Here is a 20,203-nt window from a genome sequence, read left to right on the forward strand (position 1 = left end):
CCCAGGATTGACTTATGAGGTATATGTGATGGTTATCATTGATCTCGAAGGGCAAGATGGAGATTATCAAAATCTTTAAAAATGGGCATGATTTTTGACCTCAGATAAATTCACAGAAGTGAAATTGCTAAGAAAATAATTAAGGGTATGAATAAAAATTTAACTACAAGGGAGGTTTTCCCAGTATTGCTATTATATAGCCCCAAACTGGAAATAACATCAATGTCCAACAGTAGGAGATTAGGTAAACCAATTATGGTAATCCATTCTATGGGCTATCATATCAACACCAAAAATGGCTTTTCAATGCATATTTGTTGGCATGACTTTAAGGGAGAAAGGCATACCATGGAAGAGTTACTAAGTGAGTGACCATACCACAGCACCATTTACTAGCTAAAATTAGTAAATTAATTTCACTCTCATCTCTAGGTGCTCCCTGGCTCCTTCTTTAAGATTTTCCATAGGGTTCTAAAGACCCAGATCTGCCCAGGGAAAGGTCAAAATATCTGGACACCTTCAACAGGCTAAAATTTGTTGTTCCTTCAAAGAGATATTTTTGACATATTTGCTTAACAATTGTTTAAGGGAGCAGGTGAGTGTTACATGGGGAAATTAAAGGTGATGGACCACAGGTGACATGTACTTGTCCTAGAAGATAGCTCAGAAAGTAATGTTTGCTTAATATACAGCAACTTCTGTAAGACATAATTCTCTATATTAAAAAACTAAGCTTTTTACTACTCTTTATCCTATATCATCATGTAGCAATTAATCTTCAAATCCTCAGAGTAACTCCACCACAAATAAATCTTACCAAATCAACCCTTCTCAAACAAAACTAATCACAAACACAGCTATTCTCCATTTCAGTTTCCATAACTTTAAAATGTGAATATTCCTGGTGGACTGACCTGTCTCAGAGTGCTGTTATTAAGATCAAATGAGATCATTTCTATGAACGTGCTTTGAAGAAGGATAAAAGCACTATACAAATATGAGGTATTAGGAGTATGAAGTCATCACGTAGGTTTAACATGCACTTAACAAAGCATCTCTGAGTCTGTGTCTAGTCTTTGGCTCTGCCATAGCCTTCACGTTCTTTTCCTGTAGTCATTTCTGAAAACCAGACGTTGGCCTGCAGAGTTTCCCTGCAACAAAAGGATAGGGCCCTCTCTACTTTCAAATTGGAATAGTGATTATAAAAGCATGGTGTTTCTAGCTGTTGAAACTTAGGTAATTAAATAATAGGGAGAAATGTCAAAGATAATCCAAAAAGCAGACAGACATGCCTGGTTTAGACTGGAGCCTGAAATGGAAAGAGGCAGCAGCATAAATGAGTAGAGGGGTTAAGGGTTTTCATATTATTTCATTCAAGCCACGGCAATTAAAAATCCTAAAAGATGTAAACTTTTGAGAGTGGCAATTATTTGAGAATTAGCACCTAATACTAAGAGTAATATTAGTACTACTAAGTACTCTTAGTGCAATATTTTATAGCACTCCAAATATCTTCCCAAAGGAAAGCATTGCTTTAAAAAAAAAAAAAAAAGAGTTGTTTCTTGGTAGGGCTGTGCCTCTATACTATGGACTTTTATAGGGTTTTTTCCTACAGTCTTTTTCCCATTGTGAAGAATGGTAAAAGTTTAAATGAAACATGGATGGGTCAATAATAAGCCCACTGAAGTTCTTAAATTCCCTTCTTTTTAAGCCTCCACCCCAATTACATCCCTCCCTTGAGGATATTTACAATCCTCTATGACACATGCTCTGTACCTTCTTGGTTCAAGGAAAACACACCTACAGCATTTCAAATTAACTACTGACCCTTACTCTCACACTATAAACAAACCCTTTTCAAAATCTCAATTGCATTGTGTCCACATTGATTAAAGCTTGAAGCCTGGTGACCTCATGTGGTGTTAACTTCTCCCATGCACCAACAGCATTCTGCCTTTCTACTCAATTACCCCCTTTGGTGCCAGAGGATCGCTACCCAATGAACATACACAATGGACTTCTGCTTCATTACACTAACCAACAGCAGGATAGAAATAAGCAGAAGAGGAATAAACAAGCTAATTTATCATGAGGACAGAGCAAGCTTTCACCAGTCTCGCCATGGAAAACTTCAGTGGTTAACAGGAATATCAATAGTCTGGGGGTGATGTTTATGATCTTACAGATTGCAGACAGAGCCAAATAGACGCTGGTGATTAAAGAATTTTGCAGATTAGCAGGTGTGAACACATGCACACAAAAACCATGCCTTAAAACTCTGGGCTCCTACATAAAACCTACTGAATAATTATTTGGGAAAGCACAACCCAGGGCTTTGGATAATGTGGACTGACACCCTGGTAATTTGCCCCAAGTGTTCGACCTAACTGTGGGGTCCCTCTTATTCATCTTTGACGAGGTGGTCAGGAGGGACCCAGCCTCTTTGTGAGAGGGGTCTGGATACCCCCCTCCCTTCATTAGGCATGGCAAGGGCACAGTGGCTGATTGAATTAACAACTTTGGAGGGCTTCGGTCCCAGTTCCCAGACATTAGCACCATCATCCAGAACAAATTAAAAGTCTCACAGCAATTAAGCAGATTTTGAAAATGAATTTCCCATGGTTCAATGGTTCAACAAGCAATCTTGAGTTAAGTATGAGAGAAGAGTTTTAGAAGGAGAGGAGGAACTGACTGCTGAATTTCCAAAGAAAACACATAATTGGTAGAGGCATAAACAATAAACGTCTGAGCCTCTGCTAACTAGGCTTTTACATAAAGTTGGAAATAGTCACAGAAGTGTGAAAAAATAAAAAATTAACACGGAATTGTATTAAAATGGTGCGTTTTAGGAGGATTCTTTTCCTTTTTTCTTTGCTTTTAATTCCTTTAACATCATTGTGTTCTTGCTTAAAAACAAATAAAATTAGGAGGGGACAAAAATGCATGTTTCTAGTCACTAGATTATAATGTCACACAAGCAATCTAAACCCGACTCTAGAACCACCTACATCTCCCTTAACCATTGTATCCAGGTTCGGAGCAGGCAGAAAACCTTTTATGTCAGCTCCCAAAGGACTCTGGGTGATTTAACACTGGGAAATCATTCTTGGGTTAAAAGAATAAGACTAATAATAAAATAACATGTAGCATATTCTATGTGGTTACAATTTGCAAGTTACTATACACATACCTTTCATTTCACAGATTATTTCATTTAATCCTCACAGCAATGTCACAAGCGCTACTACTCCCATTTTACCCAAGAGGTAGATGAGGAAACTCTGGCTCTAAGTTTAAATAATTTGTTCAAGGCCACATAGCCACCAAGGGGTAGAGCCAGGATTTCTATCCAGTCCTCCTTCTGAACGCAACGCTCTTGCTTACATTTAGAATAGCAAACTTCCATTTCCGCTGTGGTTTTACCTAGCCTTTAGAGCAGTGGATAGGTTCATAGCGCGCGCACACACACACACACACACACACACACACATCACTATTTTAGAGGGAAGGCCTGCATGATGATGTGATGACCCAGCCGAGGAGGAATTCCTGTCGCCTCTTTCAAGCCCATTTTCTCTCCATCACCACCGCCTCCTCTCCCCTGACTCTTGTGTCAGCTCTGTGTCCCCTCCCCAATACTTCCACCTCTAGCTGGAAGGTCTGGCTAAGAGAAGTCCAAGTCCAGCTTTTGTGTAGCTTTCTCCTTGGTTTTCGCTTCCTTCCCTTTCAGTGTACGTCTGCTGCTTAAATCTCTGTTCCCACCTTCCCACCTGGCTCCACTGGCAAGTCAGCAGGCCCAGGCTCCTCTTTGCCTGCAGGCACCTATTCCACACAGCATGTTTCAGTACAGTTCAGGAACCTGGAAGGATGTGCGGATGAATTCATTCCCACCCACCAGATCAACAAGCTGAACACAATGGAATGCAGAGGTGGTTATTTGAATGTCTTATGCTTTCTTGTCAAGGGCAGTTAGAAAAGCTGACATCACAAATACATTACTGATCTCTAAGAAGAACCATAAATACATCTGCAAAATTCTTAGAAGGGAAACTGTGAAAGATGAATTTTCCATCTTTAAAAGTTTATAGAAGGGCTTCCCTGGTGGCGCAGTGGTTGAGAATCTGCCTGCCAATGCAGGGGACATGGGTTTGAGCCCTGGTCTGGGAAGATCCCACATGCCGCGGAGCAACTAGGCCCGTGAGCCACAATTACTGAGCCTGCGCGTCTGGAGCCTGTGCTCCGCAACAAGGGAGGCCGCGATAATGAGAGGCCCGCGCACCGTGATGAAGAGTGGCCCCCACTTGCCACAACTAGAGAAAACCCTCGCACAGAAACGAAGACCCACCACAGCCATAAATAAATAAATAAAAAAAATTAAAAAAAAAAAAAAAAAAAAAAGTTTATAGAAAATTAAGCAAATTATGTGATCTTCTTAAAGAAGCTCCGAAAGAACAGCTCTCAGGGAGCAGAAGAAACACACTTACTTCTTAAAGATAATAAATCACAAAATTCCATTATGGTTCCACATTCCCATTTGAATATTCAAGATTCATGTACTAGGGTGCGTTCCTTTTTCTCAGCAAACTTTATCAGCTAGTATGGATAACCACAATCAATTTTCTGCCTTTATGGTCAAATAAAGACCCAACACATAAATCAGACCTAGCAGTCAGTAATCACTGTAACACTAGGCATAGGTAATGAAACACTCCCCTAGCAGTCAGGAAACTTGGTTCAAATCTTCTCTCATTGCAATTTCTCTGCGCTTTAGTTTCTATTATACAACAAAACAAGAAAAGGTCCCTTCCCAAAACTCCTCAAACTTACAATTTTATAAATCTAAGCATATAAACCATGAAGGTGACATAATCTTTTAAGTTCAAGTAAGTAATAAGAAACCTGTCCTCATTTAAATTATAAAAGAATAGCCCAGAATAGAGTGTTAGAAATTTTAGGGCTGACCTTAAAGTTGAAGCATTTTAGCTACCCCTGCAACAGGTCCAAAATGCAAGGCATTTATCTATTTCTTCAAAAAGTATTACTAAGCACCTACACTGCACTACCCTGTGGTAACCACTGGAGATAAAGATGAGCACATTAGACCATCCTTGCTCTCATGTAGCTTATAGTCTTAGAGGGATTATATTTTAACTTTATTTTTCTTCATAATTCCTTATAATACAGCACAATAATTCTAGCTAAAGTTTCAGAAGTAGTTAATATTTTATAAGAAAAAGATCATTTCTTTCCTTGAAGCTTGACTTTCAAAGGTCTTTGTCATTTATATTATATCTAGAAGCAAAAACATTTCCCAGTGGATGATGACTTCAATTTTATAATGTAAAACAGAACAACTGGGATTTGCTATGCAGCGAGCATGGATGGAATCTCTCTTCCACATATTGAGTGGTATTCATTTAAAAGTCAAGCTACCTGGGCTATATATGCTATAAAGAACCGTGACTACTGGCAAGCATTTTAAAAGGCAAAATTTAAGATTCAAATTAAACCTTGGTGAAAACTATCACTTACTGGACCAAAAAGTAAGTTAACTGCTCTAATTCACCAAATGTGTGGATGACATGCTTCTTGAACTGCTGGCTTGCATGGATTATGCTTAATGCGAAGGCTATCAAGCAGGGTTGCTGGGTTTCTAATTTTATGTAATTCACTAACAGGCAGAAATAAGCTGCCATGAGCCTAACTAGACATGGGATGACTCAAAAAAATCCTTAAAAAGTTAATTAGTGACGACTTCTAATTCAGGGAAATGTCTAACATATATTGATGGATCTAGCACATATGCACAGGTAACTTATGCTCTCTCATTTAAACCCATAACCTCCTGTGAGGGAAAAATGTTTAGACGAGGAAACTGAGGCTGGCTCATAGAATGTAAATGGTTTGTCCAAGTTTAATAACAAACCGGATCACACCCATTGATCAACCCAAAAACCGCATGCCAGCAGTTAGAAATCTGATCACTTTAAATCAGTAAGTCTATCACTGAACAGAAACATCATATGGAAAACCTTGAGCCAACACCATGTAGTTTTGCAGTGTGACAATTTCCTAGGAATCTTATAAGAAGCCCAAGTCATTAAAGGCAACTTCCAAATTCCTGTAGCATCACTGCTTCGCTGGGAGAGCTACTCTAACGTGAGATGCACAGAGAGTTGGCGGCTTCCCTGGACAGAGCTGGTATCAGTACCTAACCACATCCTGACCTGGAAATGTTGTCTTCTCAAATATATACTAGTGCTGATTTTGTTCAAATCCCAAACCTACTGCCTCTCCCGAACTATATTTTCTCTCCTTGTCTTTTTTAACAGGTAGGTGGGGTAGAGAAGTGACATGAGAGAAATTCTCCCGATCTCTAGAAAAAAATAAGATGCTAACTGAAAGGGGACCTTAGCATACTTTTAGTTTAAAAATCTTAGGCATCTACAAATTATTCTGTTTCTTTCTCTTTCATCAACTATTATCCAGAAACACCACGTTCTCATAGAGCATAACTCTGTCCCGTTTGGGCATGTTCAAAGAACGATGCCGGCCGAGGATTTAACACAGGCTGGCTCATGGACATGCAAACACTGTACAGTTAGGAGACTGGGTGACTGAACGGATGTCCAAGGCCCTGGAGTTGCCTGTCACAAGCCCCTCCCCAACCCACCCACTGCCACCTCACAATTCGGAAGAAGCTGATCCCTTCTAAGTACAGATGTGTTCTTTAAGTGACAGCAAGACCCCTGGTGCAGTCTTTCCAAAGCCTCAGTAAAAATCTTATCTACAACTTCCTTTTGCCCAGGCACGCAGGGGCTGAAGTCAGAGCCCATTTCACACACGCCAGAACTAGCTCAACAGAGCAGAGCAAAGAAAGGAATGTGGGGATGTGTCTTTTCTACATTTGAGGCATTCCGTTCTCAGGCGAGTTCTAACCTAAATGAGAGCAGATAAAATATATAAGAACCCGGAGTAAAAGGAACAGAAAAAAGACTTGATCTGCCTTGAGAGAGGGCTGGGTTTCACAGATACGGAGCCCAACTTTTTGGTTGGGATCACCTGAAGGCAAGCATGTTAAAGAGAGAATTAAAAGAAAAAAGAATTCATTACAGCTAAATCAGAGGACGCAGAAAAACAGTGCTTTGTGACTCTGCTTAGTTTCAGCAAAAATAAAAGAAGTAGAAGAATCTACCCTGTAATACTGGCACTTCTGAAATCACAAAAATATGCTTGTCAGACACAACTGCATAAGGCCTTCAACATTTTAAGCCCTGTTTTGGCAATTTGAATTTTCTACTTGCAATTCCCTTCAGAGTGCAGAAATGGCAGACACAAAGGATGAGCAACTTTGTTGTTTCTTTTGTACGTAAAATAGACCCAGAAAATACAGGGCATGTCACTTCCCCTAAACTCACTACAACTTCAGAATTATGCCTGCCACAAATATCCCCTGAAAGCACAAAAGTTAGTCACAGACATTTAGACAAGGAAGCTTTAGACTGATGAAGTCTTTAAACATGAGGATGTCACTTTTGGTTGGATTGGTAAGGACCATAGCGCACAGTTTTGTTTTGTCTTAAGTTTTAAATTTACATTTTCTCAAGCAGGAGAAAGGGGATGTACCACCCGCTCAGCAAACAAGGAAGAAATTTAGCTTTATTTTTGTTTTTTATTATTATGTGGTGTTCTTTCGAATCCACATAGAACAGCTGAACACTCCATATAATCTTACTGCTTCATCAGAAATTAGCTAAGAACATTAAGTACACAAAGGCAAGCAGAAGACAGTAAAGTTATTGCTACTTTATTTTCAAGTAACAGGAAAGTCAATAGAGCTTTAAGAACCACAAGTTGGGAATTTTCTGCACATTAACTCTACGACGGAAATCAGATGATCTTCATGCTGAAACGCAGAAAGAGATATATGCTTGGAGTGCTGACTGGCATTAGAACCTGAGTCTAAACCAAGGCTCTGCCTCTAACTGTGTAAACTGAGCCCCTTCCCTTTCTTGGGACTCCGATTCCTCCTCAAAGGAGGTAGGACAAGACGGTCTCCAAGGCCCTTTCATCTTTACAATTTAATAGCAACAAGCTCCACGGCTTCCATTAAGGCCAGATACCACCAAAGGGGACAGACACAGCGGATCCAAAAAGCTGCACTCATGGCAAGTGATAAGATCGCAAAGCTTTAGAGTGGAATCAATTAACATACCCCAGCCTATAATGTAACGATGCCACTGGAGGGGGAAGGGGTGCTACTGCTAGGTGTGAAATGACTTGCCTATATCCAGAGACCCCAGAGCCCGGGGCATGCTCCCTTTCTCTTCCTGTGTCCTCATGTGACCTACTACACGTCTACATCTCTCTGCTGCCGGTGAGTTTCTGTGGCAAATTGTCCCAACTGCTGTAGACTTAGAAAATGGCATAACCAAGCTCTATTAAAATTGCCTATAAAGCAAAAGTAATTAACTTGGAGCAAAATGTGTATGCTTTAGGACAATGATTTAGACTCATGTTCTTTTTTGCTAGTTATCTGCAACAATATTAATATCTACCATTTGGGGAAGGCTCATTCTGAGACATACAGTTATAATGGGAATTCATGTTAGAAAGCAGGTTGACCTCTCTGTGCACCTTCAAACCCAAAATGAGTAATGCTTTGGGTCATTCCACTTCCCTCTGCCTAAATAGATCCATGAATCTGGAGGTGTTTGACAAAGTGGTGGTGACTCAAGAAAGAAAAAGAATAGAAAATAGACGACGTCAAGGCTAAATTCTTCCAGATCTAAGAGCAGAGAGGTACAGAGAGAGAAAAGTAGGAGGAACGGATAAGGGTTAAGCAGATGGTTTCAGCAAAATGTCCTCTGGGAAGCAGATCTCTGGTGGGCCTGGCTCAGTGAGAAACCCAAAGGGTGCCTTATCCTCATGATAGTGGATTCCTCACTACAGTCATCCATGAAATAGGAGGCCTCTGCCCCACATCACAGTTGAGGGTGGGAGCCAAGGAGCTTTTGTGACTTACTTGCGATCACGGAGACCACAGATCGTCTGCAGAGTTACAGCCAAGTTCCTCTCCACTACATGATGCTGCCCCGAGACCAGGCACTCTCTCCCTGGGAGGGTCTCAGTCCAAAACTAAAAGCAGCAGATAACTGGCCCCCAACCAGCTCTCATGAGCTTAACCTCCTTAATCTGGGGCTTGAAAAAAAAAAAAACTGAACCAATCATTTACAGACCGGTTACCTTTTTCATAAAGAAAAATCATAATGCCTTGCCAAAACAAATGTAATAACTTGGCATCTTCTTTCAATTTCTTCTGCTTTCTTGGAAATGTGTATTTATGGATAAAGCCTCTTAGTTAACCCAGGGAATTAACTAGAAGATTAAGAAGGCCCTATAATTCCTGTGGGCCAGTGAAGAAAGAATACCCTTTACCAGGGAATATTAAAAGAATAGAGTAGAAAAGAAAAAAAGGGAGCAGAAATTGCACTTGAAGGCCCAGGATTTAAACAGGCAAGGAGGGAGAAACACTAGCTTAGCTTGGGAGGAGTGGGTGGCATAGGAAGTAGATTCTGGAAATCCAGGCATAAGCTATTTCCCAAAGAGACGTTCTCATATGTTTACAGGGGCCTTAATTTTCCTTTCCTGAATCCATATTCTACTCCTATCTCCCTTCTCCACACCCACATTCCCCTCTCTTGTATTTAACAGCTATATTCAGGACCTATTGTGTATGCTAAGTCTAGCTGGCATTCAGGTTGAAGCAACTCTTTGACAAGTTTTCAATTACAACTCTCAGTTACTCTTTGCAGTGTGTAATAATTTCTTTTGGTTGAGGGGGGGAGCTGGGGTGTAATTTCCTCAGGTTCAGCCCTGTTCAGCACGGCCTGCAAGCACTGGCCAACATTTACAATAGCTGGTGAAAGAGGTTAATATATTTTAGGAATTGGGATCATTTGTATGGGAAGTAACTAGGTCAGTGAATAGTACCCAGGCAGTGATGGGAGTATGTGGTCTGGGAAAGGGGTAGAAGCAGAAAAAGCCAGTCTGAGCTTTCATCTTCTATTGAATCTGTGTAGAATGTTTCATCACACTTGACTCTTTGTTTCCCATAGAAATTGAAGGAACAATAGGAGGAGAGTGGCATTAGACTTGAGAGCATGGCTTGATTCAGTTCAGGATCATGGGCTTGAATGCCAGCCCTCTTATTTACCATCTCTGTTAACTCCGAAAAGTTCCTTAAGTGAGCTTCACATTCATCTGAAAACTGGAGAAAGTACCTGCTCCTCTAGGTTGTTATGTTCATTAAGTGATTCAATACATGTAAAATGTTTTCCATAGTCACCCAATAAATCTTAAAAAAAGCAGCAAATCATAATTAGCCAAATCCCTCACTACTGGTCAGATGACGCTCTGATTATTGCTTTTGCTCCTCTACAAAATTTAATTATGGGTGGAACATGGTAGGGTGGGAGGGATGGAGGGGAGGGAGAGGTAGTGCTAAAGGGCTAAAGAACCTTAGGATTTCTGTATTCTAAAACATATGAGTTGCTCTTTTCTGTTATTTATCAATTCTTTTTGATTAGTCCTATTATGAAAAGGGAAAAATGCAAAACATTTCATCATCAAGTTTGAGAACTTCAGTGCGTCAAGTTCCTCCTCTCCACTCCCATCCAGGCACTTTTTCTGGGAACCATCCACATCTGGCACACTTGTCTATTCTATTGTGCCACCGTTACAACACCTCAGAGAAAACAGAAGACAAATGAAATAGACATGATCTTTTCACGTCTTGATGCTCTCTGTCTCCCTTCATCTCTTAGAGTTGCTATCAAAACTGAGGGCAGTAAATCTCTCAATAGAGAAAATCCATCAGCATTTTTTCCAATAGGACATGTACCTATTCATGGTGTCAGCATGGAAGACTCCGGTTTGAAATGCCCTAATTATTATGCATGGGTGTATATATAAACAAAAATTATCCTTTGGGGAAACTGAATTTTCAACTTTCAGTAAGAGGCTCTTCTTTCAACTGCTCTCTCTGCCAATCCACACCCTCTAAAAAACCTCTCCAACCTCAGTTAATTTCTTCTCTTCTCTTCCTTTGAAAAAGTCCAGACTTACATAACTGTATAAATATGTTAAAACCACTAACTAGAGAAAATAAAGTTGAGTAATCTTCCTTAAGGTAGAAGAACTCAAACACTTTGTGGCTAATGAACTTGGCTGCTCAGCCAGTTTGATTATTCATAGAATTATGGGGACTGGTTAGAACCTGTAAGAAATTGGTTGGACTGGCATATATAGACTTCTCAGAAGTTGTCCTCCCTTAGCTGGGTCAAGGCTCTGCTTTATTAAGTACAGCTGGACTCCATTTCACCTATCATCAGATTTGATACTTTTTCTTTTAACATGTTACCTGTTGGTTAGAAATGAGAAATTAGTTGCATCTGCAGTGTTACTTATCATGTCTCTCTACATTCAAACCATTTCTATTCAGCCCTAGAAGTCAAGGCTTTGGGAAGTGGGGTCAGGAGCACCTAATGGTTGATAATTCTGGATTGACTGGAATCCAATCCGAGTTTTGACCCTGACTAGCTAGGTAATCTTGAGCAATTTTTCTAGACCTTTCTGTACCTCAGTTTACTTATATGTAAAATGGGTACAACAGTACCAATGTGGCAAGGCTTTGCGTGAATCAAATTAAACAAAGTCTGGCACACAGTACATATTTAACACATGTTTAGCATTATTTATATTGTTATATTAATATGTTTATGTTAAGATAAAATATTAATATAACTATTTGATGACATAATTAACAGGGCTTCTCATTTCACATGTTCTCAAATTCCCAGTAGATGAGAGAATTATCATGATATTAAAAACCTTATCATAAGAAATCTTTTGCTAGTGAACTTGGATTAAGAGGGACTCTTTTCTACCTCTGGCTCCCCAAGGTTACTCAGGCTTCAAGTCCCCTCTTTCCTAAGCCCTAGTCATCATTGTAGCACTATGCTGGGTACACATTAGGCTCTAATCAATATTTTGCACATTAGGTAGGTAACATACATGAGCTCTAAGCTAAGGACTTTCACACAATTCCAAATTCTAAACCTCCATAGAAACACCTTTATGAGGAAGATAAGGTAAGAATCTTTCCTCAGTCTACATGGATTAAAAAAAAAAATTTTTTTAAGGCTGCATTATTGCAAAATGTCAACTAGCTAGGAAAGGCTTTGAGTCTAGATCTGGGTTCCAGGCAGGGGACTTGAAAACCTTACAAAGCCACGCTATTATCTCAAGGAGATGTTTCTCACTTTGAACAGGGAAAAGGGAAAGTTCCAATAGAAGGCTAGACAGGCTGTACTGAATGATTAGATGAAAGCATGATTAGAGATTGTTAGCACTAGCATGACTTTGTTGCAATAACCAAGTAGATAGCTTAGATAGTTTTTTAAAAGTCAAATAATGTAATTTCAATTACAAAAAATTTCCCACTCTTTACAAAAGAATTTTTGAGGTTGCACAGTACTTCTACAAGCCATATTAGATACTCTGACAGTTAACAAAGAAAAAAATGACATGGTTTAGTCAGATATGAAATTTTACAAAATAAGAATCAAATACAGAAAAATGTGGAGTAACATCAACCAAAAGCAAGTTCATTAGTTCTTTTTTCACCAGATACCCAAACACTGCAGGATTGCCAAGTATTGCACTATTAATATATGTTAAAATGTAATAAATACCACAACAAGTTTAAAACTTAATGTGTTGGGAAGCAAACACTTATATACGCTGCATAACTGTAATTTTATTAAATTTCTTAAAATCCTGCCCCTTTCAAATAAGTGACAGTGGCAGAAACAAAAACTCTTCATATGAATGGACCACAATCAAAACCATCCATAGTTTCCATTCAAACAATAATAGCACAATAATATGGGCTATATCATTGAAAAGCAGTAGATAAGTCCATGCTAAAATTGAGAAAACTGATTATACATGTGTGCATATGTATGTGTATTATACATGTATACACACATATAATATTCTCAGCAATAAAAAACAAGAAAAGGCTGCTCACATACTAAGCCTTTGAAAGAAAGCAATCCTTCCTAAAAAAATAATAATGGGCAATTTGTTGATACTTATTTGGGTTTAAGTTTGGAATATTCTAATTTATGGGTATGCTTAAAACAATGCAATAATTTTCTATTCATCCAATCCTGATCTTTATACTCTTACCAGTTTTAGAACAGGTGGGAAGGGTGACCTGCTTTTCCAACCATTATATCTCCCAGACATGACTAATTTGAAGCTGAGCAAATTGCACATAATAGGCCAGGGAATCAAGTTCATGATTTTTAGTCGGCTGCACTCTTGTTTCAGCGCACATGGTCTCCTTCCCCTCCCCCCTTCTACCACCCCTGCAGCTGCTTCTCCGTGAACTAAACTCACCAAACGTAAAATCAAAGGAAAATTATTTTTTAAATTTTCTGCAGGCTTATTTTTAAGGAGGCTAAAGATTAAACTGTATCTCTAAAAATATTTTCTTTTCCTTCAGGGGTTCTTAAATTTTTAAATGAATTCTAAATACAAAATAAGTTAGCCACTTAAGAAACCTTCTGAATACATAAGAAAACAATCAGATGCATGATTTTATAATGACTCAAAGTTTTTACAAAAGCATGGCATAATTCAGTGAATTCTTAAGTACCCCAAATTCTACCACATAAGATATTGCTTTCCAGAGACTTCTTGAAAAATCCCATTAAAGGCTTAGCAGTATACAGACCCTGGCACAAAACAAGCACAAAAACAAACAAACAAACAAAACCTTGGTTCTAAGAAGGCTGTTGGAGCAGGGGAGGATTTAAGCTGACTAAACCAAAACCCAATCCCTCTTATTTCCTTTTTACCTAGTGTTTAAATTTTTCCCCATCAATTCTAGAAGGCTACAACCAAACACCAGTCTGAATGCCACATAAAACTTAAGCACTGAAAAATTCATACAATTTCACAACTGAAAGGAATCTTAAACTCATCAACCTACCAATGAGGAGACTGAAGCCTGTTGGTTAACTGAAAAAGTGCCTGTCACCTTGGGTGCGTGGTTTGTCATTATTGTTTGGGGGTGGTGGTTGATTGTTTTTGTTTTGCGTCTGCGTGCGTGGAGTACTTACACCCTTACAATCAGGAGCTTTGCCATTCGGATCCTCCCCTTTCTAGGCTGTCATGTTTCCTTTCATCTAGGACAACAGTGATCAAAAAGGAACATTATATACCAAGGCCAATTCAAAGTGAAGACTTCACTTTCTCACTTGGCCTCTGCAGATGAATTAGAAAGACACTGCACACCCAAGACACCGGACTTCCTACGGATCAATAGGGTTGAGCAGTGAAGAAGTTCTGTTCTCACTGGGGAGGGTGGAAGAGGAGGTTTCTGGATTTTACTTAGACTTTCCAGCCTACACACTTCTCCTTCAGCCACTGATTCCACTCACTTTCTTGAAGTTCCATCCTTTGCTTAGTTTCACCTGCTTTCCAGTTTAGGGAAGTTTGGTGGGAAAACATATCACTTACCTTTTGTTGATATTTATTTCCCATGTTTGGGTCTTATAGCATACCTAAGTTCTTAGATTTGTTTAACAACAACAAAAAAAAATTACTCTATCTCTATAACTGGTTGAGGTAAAGGCTAAGCCACTATTCAAGTGTTACGGTGAAATGGATCTGATCTTTTCAGCCTTCAGGCCGGAACTAGGGACATAGCCTTGGCAACTGAGAAAGGAGGAGAGGCAAGAGGTAAACGTAGACAACAATTTCCCCCAAGAAGTGTTATACAGAGACGGTTTTCTTTTTCAAGCAAAGATGGAATTAAATCAGTTGATTTATTGAGAGGAATCTAGACCTATCACTAACTTTTTGAGATTGTTATCAGATACGGTCACAAATCAACTTCTCGGGGGAAAAACAACCCTTGGCACCACTTACTCCAAACAAACCCCTCTTTGAACATACAACTGTTCTGATCCTATGGCGACTCCAATGTCCAGCAGCCACTCACCAGTGCCCTTGGACCTTCTCCACAGTACTAAGATTCCAGAAATTATGCTAGTTCCAGAAGTGCCCTAAGAAACCTACAACAGTGGATAATGGGTTAGATCAACTTTAGAAAAAGAAACACACACCAACAAATACCAGGGAACTATGTGTAATGGTTCACTGCTTGTGCAAAAACCTCAAAGAGGATGAAGGTCAGACAGGGATAATAGGCCAATTTAATTCTGAAAGCACAAGGTGCAAGAAATTTTAATTATGGTCTGCCACTGAAATCACACAAGATCCAATGGCATCTAACTGCAACTGCTCATCAAGGGAGACAAGAGGTGTAATTGTAACCGCTGCATAATCACCGTGAGGGCACAGAGAAGGCTGCCTTCAGCTCCCAGTAGAGAATGTATTAAGAGCCTCGAAAAATCCAATACAGGGAAACATGGAGATTGCACGTAGCTAAACAGGAGCTCCTAACGGGAGGGGTGGGGGGAGGGTTCCAGGAATAAAAAGATTAAGCTGTTTGACCCAAATTGAGGATATGAGCTTGGAAAACTCTGAACCTCCTTCTGCTTTGTGGATACACACACAGCGAAAGGCACGATGTCCTCCAGAAATTTCTCTCCTTGGTGAAGCTTCACCCACTCTCCTTTGTTTCAACAATTAGCTTGGATGTTACGGTGATTTACAGAACCAGACTCCCTTTCATTTGTTCCCATCAAACCCAAGTCTGGAGACAAAACGCCACGCACAGGACTCGAGGTGCCCAAGCCTGTGCAGCTCTCACGACCACGACGACACCCGCGCCGCGCGGGCTCCGGAAAAGGGACGCGCGCAGAAAGCCCCTCCGTAGACTCTCCACTCCGCAAAGTTTTACAGATCTGCGAAATACGGAAGCCAAGCCTCTCATCCGCACCCGTGGCGAAGTTGGCGCTGAAGTTTGCGCCGGGACGTCCTAAATCTCGAGGGTAAGGGGAAATCGAGTGTGCGGAGAGGCGGGAGGATAGATGGAGACACGGCGAGAAGAAGGGAGTATTTTTGAGTGGAAGGTCCGTGAAACCATCTTCTTCACCCGGAAGCGTGTTTGGCTCGAGAGGTCCGGGCGATGCACGCCAGGGGAGGTCTCCCAGGGGGGGAGCTGTCACCTGCGGGGGGCTGCGGCGGGGGCGCAGGCCGCCCTCCTAGGCGCCAAGGCAGGACCCGGGGCTCCAGACTCACCGGCTCTCGGAGCTCTAAGAAGTGGGGGAGGGGAGATTCGCGAGAGGGCGGGAGGCCAAAAGCAACACCTTTCTGATACGCCTTTCCCCTCCGACCTCTCCAACTTCCCGCAGCGCCATCCAAGGACTTTCTCCCACCGTACCTCACCCCATCCAGGCTCCGGGCCAAGGCTCGGACCTTGCGGACGGCCACGGCGGGGCGTGGGATGGGAGTGCGACGAGGAAGCCGAGGGCACGAAGGTCAGGACCCAAAATGCAAACTCTCAGCCCCCAGCTGAGACAACCCAAAGCGTTTACACATGCAGAGATCACAGCCCTGTAACAGGGCTCTCTGGGTTTGCGCCGGGCGCAGTTCTCCGACTCTTCAGTTGTTCCTAATAAAGTCGATTACGTTGCCCTCCGGGAGCTGATTGGGAGGGAAGCGAGAGGAAAAGGGGGGGAACGCGGGAAAAAGCGGGGGGAGCGGCAATCAACTTTGTAACCCAGCGCTTCCTCGCGCGATCCGTCGCCATGCTTAAGATTCCCACCCCCGTTACCCCCCTCCTTCCTTTCAAGTGGATACTGAAACTAGGCCAAAACTTTTCCCCCTCCTTTTCTCTTAGCCACTAGACTGGATTGTGCCCCACGGAGCCCCATGGAGCTCTGCTTTCTTAAGCACAATAGCCGGACTAATTAGATCATAGAAGCAAGGCAGTGATACTGTAACAAGTAGCCGAAGAGGCAAAGAGGGAAGGGGCCCGAAAAGAGAGAAAGGGGGAAAAGTTTGCAGCTCTCGCACTTACCAATCAAGCCTCCCACCAGAAAGGCGATGATTTGAAACAGGAGCAGAATCCCACCAACAATGCACAGCTTCTTGGTGCTCATGTTTTCTATAATTGCCCCAGCCATTTTTGCGCCCCCCTTTTTCTTTTCTCCTTGAAATAAATGTTTTAGGGTGTGCTTTTTGCTCCCTTTCCTCTCACGCTCCCTTCTCCCTCGCCTCCTTTCTGGGCGCTGCAAAACTTCAGGGGTGCGGGAGCGCGGCGAGGATGGGACCGGGACGGAAGGCGCCCGCACGGATTCCCCCGGCACAGCCGGCTCGGGCTCCCCCAATGCCAGGAGCTGTGATTGTGGCCGCTCCGCCGCCTGTGGACGCTTAAAGGAGCAGGGAAACGGATCACATGACGCCGCCTCCCTCCCTTTCTTCCTCCCTCCCTCTCGCGCTTCCTCCCTCCCTCCCTCCCTCCCGCTCTTCCACTCCCCCTTGCCCTTCAGTGCGGGGCTCCGAGCTCTGGCGGGTGCTGGTGTCCCGCTCCCGGGTCTGGAAGGCAACCTGTCCCGCCAGGGGCTCGTGTCGTTTGGGGGTTGATGTTGTTGTTTAGTGGGTTCCCCCTACTCCGCTTCCCACACGTTTCCTCTTCTGGTGCGAGATTTAAATCCCCCGTGGGCAGCTCGGCAGACCTTTAACTTACGCGTTGACTTTAGGAAATGGTCCCCACCCCCAACTGCTAGAACTCTCTTTAGGAAAGAGGAGGAGAATTTTTTAAAGGGACCCAATAGATGCTTAAGTCAAAGCACGGAGATGCGGAATAAAGTCTCAGCTGGGCTTCCTTCTGCCTGATCCCAGCCTCGTTATTGGGCAAATACCCAGCTAAATCCCCCCCACTGCACCCCTTGGGGAACCCTGCGCTCCAGCCAGATCAGGCCACTGTTCATTACCACATTATCCCCCCACTCCATAGGTTTCCAGAGCCTTAACCCTGGCTCTTGCCTTGAAAGAAAATATATTCTACCCCATCGGAGTTTTAAACCTCATTTAAAAACCAGCTCGCCTGAAAAATCTTTCTTACTTTCGAAACCACCTCCTTTTAATATCTCCGGGCGTTAAGCCCCTACAATTCCTGTGTTTACGTTCTTACCTTCTATCGCAAGGACTTGTGTGTACACGTTTGTCTCCACCATTTAGCTGTAAACTCCTGGGGGATAGGGACCGAGTGCTCTTCATCTTTGTACCCCCTGTGGTGCTTAACAAAATTCTAGCTCTAGTAGGTCCTCTGTAAAGTTTTGTGGAATGAATAAATAAGTGAATGTGAAAGCAAGCCCACGGTGTGCATTTCAAAAGCCTGAGACCTTATTTGCCTTAGAGGGAACACATATTAAGTTACAATGTTTGTCCTCTCTTTGTAAGGATATATTTATATTTATGCTTAACTTCCAGGGGGAAAGGTAAGTGGGACTCTAGAGATTTCCTGCTCCAGCAAGTCTAAATTCCTGGGCCTGGCTGGCTGTTCCATGTTACATAAACTAGCCACTTGGCCAGTATAACTCACATTGCCCAACAGACCCTTGGTTTGGTAACACCCTATTCGCACACATACACAGCTGCCACCACCCACCACCCCTTACATACCTGGTTTCTTGTCCCTCGCCTCCACCTACACCCTCCTCATGCCAAGGGAATATCCCAAGTCCTGTCTCCTCCTCTACTCTGTTCCTGATTTCTCGGTGCCCTTATAGAAGATGCCATGCAGGATACACTTAATAGAAGTGTTAGATTCTAATCTCCAACTAGACTAGGAACTCCTTAAGGACAGGTGCCAAACCATACATATATAAAATTCCATCTCCTTGGAGTCTAACAGTTTTTAACAGTTCTGGGGATACAGTTGCTATTTATTTATTCTTTCCTTTAACCAATAGGCACATATTGCGCCCTTAACTTGTCCCAAGCTTTCTTTTCTAAGTACTTGAGGATAGCAAGATGTGAAGACACTTGCCCTTGACCTGGAGGAGCCCCAGACTAGCTGTTATTCACTGACTAGTGATTAACCATCTTTACTTTAAAGAACAGCAGATCAAATGGCAAATGGTCAGAAATAGACAGAACTGTTGTGAACAATAGCGGTCAACACTTTGGTACCCAAACATAGATAGACCAGCGTGGGTTATTTTTGCATTCCTTCTTTACCTTTTCAGAATCTTACATCATTATTTTTTCCCTGTCAGTATTGGTTCCAGAGCATCATAAAAAGAAGTAAGAATGTCCTTCTCACCTTACTGCTAGTTAACTCCACATTCTGTGTTCTCATCTCAACAAGCTGGCAACTTCCACACATTTAAATAATAATGCCTTAGGGTTAGAATTCCTTTTTTTAATATCAAGGGATATTTCTAAAGTAAGGTTGACAGGATTCAATATCAAGATTTACTCTCCATTTGATATAACATTTCACTATTTAAGAAGAAAGAAATGGGTGTCGCATGCACTTCAAGTTTGAATTGGATCCATAAGATATTCTTGGCTAGTTGCATTGGTTTATTCATTTAAGATTAATGAGTCCTCAACTCATTTTTCTATCAACTGCTACAACACACCCCATCCCCTGTAGCTCCCAAATGCATCTCTGCAGAGTAACTGGCTTAACTCCTTATGTTCCAGTGTCCACATCTGGAAACCAGAGGCTTGGGATAAAATACTGGTTCCCCACAAATATGATCCCCTATTTTGAACAGGCACTTATATAACCATTTTTATTAAAAAGAGATATTTCTAATTGCTAATAAATGCTTCTAGCTTGCCTGAGATTACCAATATTGCCAAACTGAGTGTAGGGCAGACAACATGCAATATTCATCACCATGAACTGCTTTTAAAAATTCACAATGTCTATTATGTCTTTATGAATATTAAAAGTGACTATCGGATCCGTATTTCCCAAGGGAATAACACAGATGAGTAGAAAAGAGCATGAGTGTTTGAGTCCCCTGGATCTGGGGTGTAGCCTAGAGCCCAGCTCTGCCTCTTGCTGTGTGTGATCACCATAAACCATTACACAGTCATTTACCCACTCTGAGGCTCAGGTTTCTCATCTGTAAAATGGAGATCATAATAGCACCTACCTCATGGTATTCTTGCAAGATATGATGATGATGATGATGATAAC

The 20,203-nt window shown here is 41.7% G+C and overlaps 1 protein-coding gene across 2 annotated transcripts in view; it reads right to left on the reverse strand.

Moving 5' to 3' along the window:
* Nucleotides 1–17,419, reverse strand: part of WLS (Wnt ligand secretion mediator) — a 106,756-nt gene extending 89,337 nt beyond the window's left edge. The window contains exon 1 of one of the 2 annotated variants that reach the window (XM_059924346.1): nt 17,063–17,414. In XM_059924346.1, coding sequence (XP_059780329.1) covers nt 17,063–17,168 — 106 coding nt within the window. In that variant the 5' untranslated portion in view covers nt 17,169–17,414. Of the gene's footprint in view, nt 1–17,062 lie in introns of both variants that reach the window. The other variant, XM_059924345.1, reaches the window with a different exon arrangement.
* Nucleotides 17,420–20,203: the final 2,784 nt, after the last annotated feature.

This window comes from Balaenoptera ricei, chromosome 1, assembly GCF_028023285.1.
Source record: "Balaenoptera ricei isolate mBalRic1 chromosome 1, mBalRic1.hap2, whole genome shotgun sequence".
Classification (NCBI taxonomy): domain Eukaryota; kingdom Metazoa; phylum Chordata; class Mammalia; order Artiodactyla; family Balaenopteridae; genus Balaenoptera; species Balaenoptera ricei.